Source organism: Vulpes vulpes, chromosome X (genome assembly GCF_048418805.1).
Source record: "Vulpes vulpes isolate BD-2025 chromosome X, VulVul3, whole genome shotgun sequence".
NCBI lineage: Eukaryota > Metazoa > Chordata > Mammalia > Carnivora > Canidae > Vulpes > Vulpes vulpes.
The window spans coordinates 84,913,008-84,923,909 of NC_132796.1; the positions used below are offsets into that span (position 1 = coordinate 84,913,008).

The 10,902-nt window shown below is 40.9% G+C and overlaps 1 protein-coding gene across 1 annotated transcript in view; it reads left to right on the forward strand.

Annotated features, from left to right (window-relative positions):
• LUZP4 (leucine zipper protein 4) overlaps window positions 1–6,062 on the forward strand; it is a 38,140-nt gene extending 32,078 nt beyond the window's left edge. The window contains exon 7 of the mRNA XM_072744324.1: window positions 5,377–6,062. Within this exon, the coding sequence (XP_072600425.1) occupies window positions 5,377–5,413 (37 nt within the window). The 3' untranslated portion in view covers window positions 5,414–6,062. The remainder of the gene's footprint in view (window positions 1–5,376) is intronic.
• Window positions 6,063–10,902: the final 4,840 nt, after the last annotated feature.

Here is a 10,902-nt window from a genome sequence, read left to right on the forward strand (position 1 = left end):
GGTGCCCCTCTACTCTTATATTGTCTCCACCAGTACACGTAAAGAAGAGGTTAAAGTCTTTAAAAGCCTAGCATATTAGTTTTCTATTGCTGCGTAAACAAATTACCACAAACCACTTAAAACAGCATTCCTGGGGACACCTGTGTGGCTCAGCAGTTGGGCGTTTGCCTTTGACCCAGGGTGTGATCCTGGGGTCTGGGATCGAGTCCCACATCCGGCTTCTGCAGAGAGCCTACTTCTTCTGCTTGTGTCTCTGCCTTTCTCTCTCTCTCTGTCTTTCATGAATAAATAAATAAAATCTTGAAAAAATAAAACAACACTCCTTTATCATCTCAGAGTCCTATAGGTCAGATGTGCAGGTGCACTGGGCTGGCTTTCTACCTAGGGCCTTGTGGAGCTGAAATCAGGTTGCTGGCCCTGGGCTGTATGCTTATCTGGAGGCTCTGGGGAAGAATCCATTTCCAAGCTCCTTCTAGTTGTTGGAAAATTTTAGTTCCTGGAGGTTGTGGGAATGAGGTTTCTATTTGCCTGCTGGCTCTCAGTGAAGGGTCACCCTGCTTCTAGAGGTAGCCTGAATTTCCTTTCTTGCAGGCCCCCTCCATCTTCAAACCAGCAACAACATGTCATGTCATGTCCTCGTTCTTTTAGTTTTTTTTTTTTTTAATTAAAGAGTTTATTTATTTATTCATGAGAGACACAGAGAGATAAAGGGACACAGGCAGAGGGAGAAGCAGGCTCCACGCAGGGAGCCTGATGCGGGACTCGATCCCAGGTCTCCAGGATCACACCCTGGGCTGAAGGTGGCGCTAAACCTCTGAGCCATCCGGGCTGCCCTGTTTTAGGTTTTTTTTTTTAATTTCTTTTTTTTTTTTTTAAGTTATCTCTACATCTGATGTGGGGCTCAAACTCATGCCCAAGATTAAGAGTCGCACATTCTACCAACCAAGCCAGCCAGGCACCCCTCCTTCTCTTTGAGTCATTCTGACTTCTCCTTTTGCCCCCTCTTTTGCTTTTATCCCATTATTAGATTGGGCTAGCCTGGATAAGCCACAGTAGTCTGCCTTTTCTCAAGTCAATTGGCTCGTAACTTTGATGACATCTACAAGGTCTCTTTTGCCAAAGATGTGGTATCTCATCACATTCACAGTTCTGAGGCAACCCTGTGGGGGCCACTTTTGGAATTATGCTTACCACATCCAGAACGTTACACTTACCTGCTTTTCAAATTAAGAATGTAATATATTGGGACGCCTGGGTGGCTCAGGGGTTGAGCATCTGCCTTCGGCCCAGGGCGTGATCCTTGGAATCCCAGGATCGAGTCCCACGTCGGGTTCCCTACAGGGAGCCTGCTTCTCCATCTGCCTGTGTCTCTGCCTCTCTCTCTGTGTCTCTCATGAATAAATAAATAAAATCTTAAAAAAAAAAAAAAGAATGTAATATATTGTGTTCAATAAAACAACAACAACAACAACAAACAAGTACCCATTCTATGGAATGTTGTCAAAGAAAAAGAGAAAATATGACTAAATGTTAATTAGCAAGCCAGTATTTAATTAATTACTCAGAGCACTCTGTCTGCCGACTCAAACACTGTTTTTGGTCCAGTTGGGTCCTTGTAGGAAGAGTATTTATAACCAGAAAAAAAAAGTGACAGTGAAAACGATACCTGATTTTATTTAAAATCACTGACTACAGCAACTTAGTTAACAATATCAAGAGAACCACACAGCAGTTAGGCTCTCGTGTTCTCTCCCTCTTCCAGAGTGTGACTGTGTGCTATGGTCTGAATGTTTGTTTCCCCCCACCAAATTCATATGTTGAAATCTTGATGCCCCCATGTGACAGCATTGGGAGTAGGGCCTTCAGGAGGTGATTAGGTCCCTAAGCCAGTGTGGATTTGTGTTTTTATATAAGAGACCTCCCTACCCCCTGCCCCTTCCAGAGCTTCCTGGTCTCTTCTTAGTGAGGCCCTAGTAGAAGTTGGCAGTCTATAATCCAGCAGAGGGCAACCTGATCATGTGGCACCTTGATCTCAGACTTCCTAGCCTCCGGAACCATGAGAAATAAAGTCTGTTGTTTATAAGCCATCCAGTCTATTGACTTACAGCAGCCCAAACAGATGAAGGCACAGCGTGTGGTTAAGACACAGCGTGTGGTTAACATTTTCCCTTGAACTGTTTAGCCATCCATTAAAAAACACATCTTCTGTGCTGTTTTCATGAAGGGCTGTTCTAATAAGACACGCAAAAACGAGACCCACCATCCATTCAGGAGGCCCTAAGTAGAGGATATCTCTGCAACATGGAAGAATGAAAATTTTTAGATAGCCAGGCTGCTTTTCTTATTAGTTTCTAGGTAGTCAGGTGTTCTGGCTACTTTTTAAATCACAACTCTATTTAGAGATAATTTTCATAACTTCAAGAGATAAATTTCATAATTTTCACTCGCTTAGGGTATACAATTCAATGGCTTGTAGTATATTAACAGAGTTGTCACCATCACCATAATCTAATTTTACAACGCCTTCATTATCCCCAAAAGAAACTCCTTGTACCCATTAGTAGTAACTCCCCGTTAACTCCCATCCCTCCCTCCCCCTGAGCCCAAGGCAACTACTAATGCATTTTCTTTATATATGGAAGCTCTAGCTACTTTTGTTCCAAAATGCTTATAGGAAAGACCATATCAAAATAATAGTAAAGCTGCTTTGGTATTTAAGTAGTAGCGAAACTCATCTAGTGGTTTTGAAGTAACAATATAGAAAAGGCTAGATTAATGCATGTAAGTGATCCTCTTAGATGCTATGCAAACATTCCTAGATTCAATAATTGAAATCTTTTTTTAAAAAGAATTATTAATTTATTTTAATAGCGAGAGAGAGAGAGAGAGAGAGAGCTGGGGGAGGGGCAGTGGGAGATCTGACTAATCTCAAGCTGACTCCCCAACGAGTGCAGAGCCTAATGTGGGGCTCCTTCTGAGAATCCTGAGATCATGACCTGAGCTGAAATCAAGAGTCAGCCGCTTAGTGGACTGAGCCACCCAGGAGTCCCAGAATCTTTTTTTTTTTTTTAAGATGTATTTATTTGAGAGAGAGAGAAATCAGGGGAGGAGCAGAGGGAGAAGAAGAGAGAATCAGACTCTGAGCTGAGCAACAGAGCCCAGCACGGGGCTCAATCTCACAACCCTGAGATCATGACCTGACTGAGTTGAAACCAAGAAAAGCTTAAACAACTGCACCATCCAGGAGCCCCAATACTTGGAATCATAATACTAAAAGGAACTTGGAAGATTCTTGAGTATGCCTTCTTCATTATATAGCTGGTGGAAAAGAGACCTAGAGAGGCTAAATTGAATGGCCCAAAGTTGCTCATCTATAGTGCCTGTCAAATATATTTTTATTAACTATTATACTTAATTGACAGATACATGAGACAGGGGGTTAAAGCTTTACTCCTAAAAAGTGAAAAAAAAAAACTATAACCAAGAGTTCTCTGCAGCAGCTCAGAGGAATATACCTGAAATTCAATTTTTGAGCAATTGATAATCAGGTAAATGTAATAGAACTGCACCATAAGCATGCCCATGAGATGTTTAAGAATTCATGTCTATTTTAAGTATATACAAGGTTTGTCTTTTATGTATAGGAAAAATAAGTGGTTCTCCAAAGCCTCTCTGGATCCCTTTAATAAACAAGAAATTTCTTCGCTGTATTTCCACTTTTGTGAAAGACAGGAAGGCCAAGAAAATAAGCTGACCTCAATTACTCATTTTTTAAAAGTGAACTTCAAGTCAAACATCGATTTAGCTCAATCTACTGTGCATTTTACATCTGTACTGACTTAAGGCTCAACGTGGTTCTCACCTGCCAAGGAGACACTGTTTACCAGACTACATACTAAAACAAAAACGAAAACAAAAAAAAAAAACCCCAAATGTCTACAATAGTAGAACTGTGGAAGGAGCCTCGGTGTCCATCGACAGATGAATGGGTAAAGAAGATGTGGTCTATATATATCATGGAATATTACTCAGCCATTAGAAACGACAAATACCCACCTTTTGCTTTGACGTGGATGGAACTGGAGGGTATTATGCTGAGTGAAATAAGTCAGTCAGAGAAGGACAAACATTATATGGTTTCATTCATATGGGGAATATAAGAAATAGTGAATGGGATTATAAAGGAAAAAAGGGAAACTGCGTGGGGAAAAATTAGAGAGGAAGACAAACCATGAGAGACTCCTAACTCTGGGAAACAAACATAGGGTTGTGGAAAGGGAGGTGGGTGGGGGGATGGAGTGACTGGGTGACAGTCACTGAGGAGGGCACTTGATGGGATGAGCACTGGATGTTATACTATATGTTGGCAGATTGAATTTAAATTAAAAAAATGTATTAAAAAAAACAAAACCTAAATGTATTTTAACAGATTTTTACAGCAGGGGTTGAAATCAAAAGAATCATCTGCCAACCTTCAGTTACCAACCGGTTAAATTAACCAGAGCACCCTGTTCCATCCATAGTCTGGTTACTTGTGTTCCACATAAAAGCACATGGCCCAGAAGTGGAAAATAGGTAACATAGAGTAACAGAGAGAGTACCTGTGCCTCAGAGCAGTATCAGTCTGGCTTCTGACTTAAGTTTTGGGATGGTGTCAAAAATGTATTTCTTGGGATCCCTGGGTGGCTCAGTGGTTGAGTGTCTGCCTTTGGCTCAGGGCGTGATCCTGGTCCGGGGATAGAGTCCCGCATTGGGCTCCCTGTATGGAGCCTGCTTCTCCCTCTGCCTGTGTCTCTCATGAATAAATAAATGAAATATTTTTTTTAAAAAGTTACTTCTTGAAGATGGAGAGAGAAACTTAGGGTCAGTGGCAGTCTACCTAAGGAAGAGAGTAGAAGTTAAGTCTTGGGAGATCTTTGAGGTATTCTATCTGGTAATGGACTAATTATACCAACTGGAAGTCATTTAGCCCTAGGAGTGTCTTCACAAGGCAGATGGTCAAATTCCTGGGCAGAGTTGAGTCATCTAATCTCCACTGCATAGAAGTGAGCCTGCCCCTCACCCCAATGGGGAAGCTTACCCACTTAATCTGTGGATGATTGTATGCTTTCTTCACTACCTCTTCAATTTAAGCCCTTTGGTGACACTGTTTCACCTATAAGAACCCAGGAGGTAGCCTCAGTGGTTCTACCACAGACCAAGCGAACTCCTTCATACTTTTAGGGTCACAGGGAAGAGTTCTATGCAGTTTCTTCCAACTCACGGTCTTCTCTGGTCATCACTCCCAGTCTTTTCTCTATGTCAATACCCAAATTCCATTGAGTGTTTTTTAATGTTGTTAACCCACTGAAGTCATTGCTTTTCTTTCCTGCACAGAATGAGGTTTCATTCCATGAAAGATTCTCTAAGATGAAAATGAAGAAAACACCAGAATCTGTTGTCAATTCTGAAGACCAAAATGTTCTTTCCTTTTAAGGGTTTGCTGTTAACAGAGATGTTGTAGTGCATTAATGCTAGAACACAGACATATTCTTTCAGTATTTAACTTTTTGCTGCTCCTGTTAATATGTTTTTTTCTTAAGTAAGCTTTGGTGTGAATAATCTGTCAAAAGTAAGTGTTTGCATAGAAGAAAAAAATGTTTACTTTGCATAAAAGAACAGAAAGATGAGTAAGAAGTAGGGAAGGTGATTTGGAAGGAGGGATGTTAGGAAGACAGCTATGCTTTCAGAATGCTGTGTCTTTTCAACATTAGAGAATTTGCTTCTTTGGTTTAATTTGTTCTTTGAGCTCTAGAACCTGCATATGAATACTAAGTAGACTGTCTTTAACAGTAGAGCAAGATTATTGATGAACATCTCTCTTTTTTTTATGAACATCTTTTGTGACGAAATATTCACTGTCAATACGATGGAATTCTACTCTTTATTAAAAGGATAAATTTGTAGCCACGCTTTTCCATTTTGTCTAGCAAATTATGCTTTTGCTTTTGACATGAACTTGTAGGAATTTCAAATTGTTCTACCGTCATTTTCTGTGACCACATTAATAAAGTTTCAATACATACGTGACTTTTCCTTTTCATTGACATGTGGGATCCAGAGTAATAATGATCCTGATACAAATGGATTATCAAAGTGTAATTTGGAAGTCAACTGTTGTCCAGCTAAGCCTGTTGTTATAGTACACTAAAAGTACTGTTTTACAATTACTTGGTGCTTCCATGTAAGACTGATGGTTTTTAGCCTAATCTAATAAATTCTGTCCTCACATTTAGTTGTTATTTGTGTGAGGAAAATGAAATTCAGTATAGGAATATAGAAATAGTTGTATTCTAGCATGGTTCATTTATACCATTGTTTTCTTTTTTAAAAGATTTTATTTATTTATTCATGAGACACAGAAAGAGAGAGGCAGAGACATAGGCAGAGGGAGAAGCAGGCTCCATGCAGGGAGCCCGATGCGGGACTTGATCCCAGTACTCCAGGATCACGACCGGAGCCAAAGGCAGATGCGCTTAACCGCTGAACCACCCAGGCGTCCCTATATCATTGTTTTCTGAACTAAATTAGCCCTCTCTACCAAATGGTAAAGACTGTTCTACTAATAACATCATATTGAAGAGCAAAGCAATCACCAGTTCGACCTAAAATCTGTAGACTCTGCTGTAGCTTTGCTGCCAAACCCTAATCTTGAATATAGAGAATGACAATGTGCATAAAGCTTCAAGATGTAATTTGTAGCAAGTGGTTTGGGGAAAGAATGGTTCTTTGGATCATGAAAACAATACACGTTCATTGCAGAAAGTTTAGAAAACACAAAATACCAAAAAAAAAATCACTTACATAAAACAACTGTGAATCTCTATCTCCATATTAATTTTCTTGACACTGAGATTTCTTTAATAGCAAAGCTTTCCATAGTATGTACCCAGTCCCTCACTGTTAGACATCTAGGCTGCATCAGGTTTGAATTTTTGTGAATTAAACTTGTGATGAACATCCATGTAGCTCTGTCTTTGCAGTACAACTCCAATTTGTGCCATATGATCATTTTCTGGAAGTAGAATCAATACTTCGAGTAGATCAAATAGTACTTATTTAGAGTGCTACACATATTAAGTGCTGTACAGAATAGGTACAGAATGTGAAAGGCAGGCAGCCCGGGTGGCTCAGCAGTTTAGCACCACCTTCAGCCCAGGGCCTGATCCTGGAGTCCTGGGATCGAGTCCCACATCAGGCTCCCTGCATGGAGCCTGCTTCTTTGCCTGTGTCTCTCTCTGCCTCTCTCTCTCTCTGTATCTCTCATGAATAAATACAATCTTAAAAAAAAAAGAATGCGAAAGGCTGGTTTCCTCATACCCCCATCAACAGAAAATATGGGATAGAGCTACTGTTTTCAATGTGTTGCTTGCCAATGGATAATATTGGGTAAAGAGAAACAGCGTAAGTCAATGAACCTAATAATATTTTCCCAGCTCCAGCTGGTCTCTTTTCTATATTAAACAATAATCATATAACTCATACTTCTCCCCCTCTCTACCTTGAATAGAGTTAGAAGTACAAGAACATAAACAACCTGTTTGGTCAATGCCAAGAGATGAACACTCTAGCTATTTGTCAATACACCAACCAAGAAACAGGCGGATGGAATATCCCATGTTTGCCTCATTTGGCACCAGTCGTATCACTAATTTTTAGAGTGAGGTCCTCAAACCAGTGTCACCAGTATCATTTGGGACGTTACAAACTCTCCAGCCTCACCCCAGACCTACTGAATCCAGGTATGGGCCGCAGCAATCTATGTGACACATGCTACAGTGTGAGATTATACAGTATACTGCTACTTGGCGGCAGTGCAAAGTTGTACCCAAGGACATGTAGAAATCCTATGGCCTATTCTGTATCCCTGACTTCTGTTTCAACCTTTCTGCTTATTAGTTTTTCCACATGTCAGGCACCTGCACTCTCTCCCCACCTCTTCATCTCCATTCTAATACTCTATCCAGTGGATGAGTGGATGTTGGAGGACTCTCTGGTTGTCTGCATCTGCATTACTCTCTCAGTGCAGCCACCCCCTGATCCTAGGTTTCCTAGAGATAAGGCCTAGGATATACAGATGGATCACAGTCTATTTATTGGTTGGGGTGGGGGTGGTCAGGGAACAACTAGACACGGCAGAGCTGGCATTTGAACCTAAATCTCTCAAGTTCCAGAGCCCATACTTTTAGCATGCATGCCTATGCTTCAATCATGCCTCTTTCTGAAATATTCTTTGCTCCTTTGCTGACTTCGGATCCTGCCTGTCCTTCATCAGCTGCAGCTCTGCTATGTTAAGTAAGTTTACATGGGGGAAAATAGTACAAAGTTGTCTGTGCAGGATTTGGCTCCTTTGTGATTTGATCCCTGGCTTTGCTTTCTTCTCTTCTTTCCTTCTAATTTTCTTCTCCCACATACCTATCCAGCCACATTAGCTTCCTTGATATGCCTCTAATGTGGTAGGATGCTCCTGCCTTAGAGCATTTGCACCTGCCTTTCCATCAGCCTAAGACACTCCCCCTCCCCACTAGAAGACTCTTCTTCCAGACATTTGCAGGGCTCCCCCACTTTGATCATCCAGATTTCCTGGTTAACCTGGTGCTAAACCATTCATAGACCACCTGCTTCTGGGTTGGGGTTTTGTCTGTAGCAGAGCAGCTCCCTGGCTGTAATCTATCTAAAGTCAGCCCTCGCCCTCGACACAAGGGATTGATTTAAAAAAAAAAAAAAAAGACAACTATCATTTCTCCTACTACCTCTGAGGGACCTTCCAGACCACCCTACCCTACCTAAAATAGCACTGCAATCACTCCCCCTTATCATGTTTTCTCTTTCCATCATTTATCGTTGTATAACATTTGATGCCATCTTCATATGTTGATTGTTGGTCATGTCCTTGAATCTAAGTACTCTGAGGGCAGGGATGTTTTTTATTTTTTTCTTCACTGTTTGATTCCCTAGTGCCTAATAGTGCCTAGCATATAGAAGGTGCTAATCCATATCTGTTGCCTGAGAGTCAGAGTATTGCAAAAAAAAAATGCATTTAACAAGGATTGGGGAAAAGACACCAGCATGTGTTAGAATTTGGGAACTATAGAAAATTGGTGTTTTCCCACACCTATCTTTCCAGACTTTACACATTTTCTGGGATAATCACATTCTACTTCTAGCAGACAAAAATAAACACATTTGTGATTAAAATAATAAAGACATAAAAGTATGTTAGGTTGCTTTGGGGATTGTGCGTCTGAGGCCTTTAGTTGTGTGGGGTTTTTGTTCGCTGTGGGTCTGGAGAAAGATTTCCTTCTCCAGCTGAGTACTGCCCTTCAGCCAGCAGATGGCAGCATCCAACTTCTAAAATAGCGCCTCCCACTAACCTGCAAACCCTCATTCAATGAGAACAAAAAGGAAAAAGGGAGGAGGGAGGGGGGGAAGAGGGGAAAAGAAAGATACTTGATGGCTAAACAAGTTGTGGAGTGTTTGGTTACTTCAGAAAATGGACATTTGTTTGAAGCTAAAAACAGCCTTACAGCAGTTTCCCAGTTTAATTCGAATGGATGATCTTCAGGCCTTTTGTTTATTTTCTGATGAGACATTCTATTTTGAAATAACTAAGTGCACATGCAGTTGTTAGGGGCAGTACAGACCCCACATGCCATGGACCAGTTTCCCTGGTGGCACTATCTGCAGAACTAGAGCCCCGACCCAGATCAACAGGCCTTTTTAATGATGGGAAATACATGGTCACACCCAGCAGATTTAAGTTAATGACACAAAATGTGCAGGTACGAACCGTTAAATTCTTTAAAGGCTCATTTCCTCAAACTCTCCAAGAGGACTGCCCCCAAAATATTTGGCTAAACTAACGTGAGTGAGAGTTACGTCTTTGCCAATGCATGAATGGAACAATAATAAAAGTTCCCTCTTTCATTTTGTTTGCAATAGCCTCCTTAAAATAATTTCAGAAAATGTGCACATAGACAATTCAGGAAGCTGCTGCTTTGATGAAATATATAAGCTGCTGTTAAGACACAGCCAAGTCGCCATGAGCTGGGAGACTCTGTGGCCCCCTCCAGCGTCCTGAATTCCTGGTAGGCAGGACCCCTCCTGAGCCCTGGGCTGGTTCTGACAAGGAGGCAGATGCATTTCCAAGATTGTGCACAGCTACAAAGTGCCAGAGATGGGATTTCCCAGAGCCACACTTGGCAGGTGTGGTAGTCAAGATCAGCCTTCTGTGGCAGCTGCCTTCAAATAGTAACTCAAAGACCTCTGAACCATCACTCACTCCCCCATCCCTATGGCTCTATTGATCCCCCAAATCACTTTTCTTTGCCAGATGACTGAGACACATTAAACACTTGTCTTCTTTTAAAATTGATGAAGTCAAGAGGTATTCAAATAGTCACAGAATTTTAATGTTGTAAAGTCAAGAAATCTGTTCTTTTTTTTTCTTTCTTAGGGAAAGAAGTCTGAGACTAAGGGCTTATACAACCTTCCCATGATCTTAGAGCCAGTTAGTGGCAGAGCTAAGAGTTAAGTGAGACCTAGGTCCGCTACCTGCAGCCCAGTGTAGCTTTATGTTTGTGCTTTGCTATATCATACTGCTTTTCTTTAAGAACAAATATCTTGCCATCTAGGACTTGCTTTTACATATTCTAGCAATAAATAAGCAACTAAGGGAGATATAATCGCATGCAATTTGTAAATAAGTAATATACATGAATATTCTATAATGAAGAGGGCTTTTTAATTAATTAATTATTATTTTAAAATTTTATATATATATAAAATTTTTATTTATTTATGATAGTCACACAGAGAGAGAGAGAGGCAGAGACACAGTCAGAGGGAGAAGCAGGCTCCATG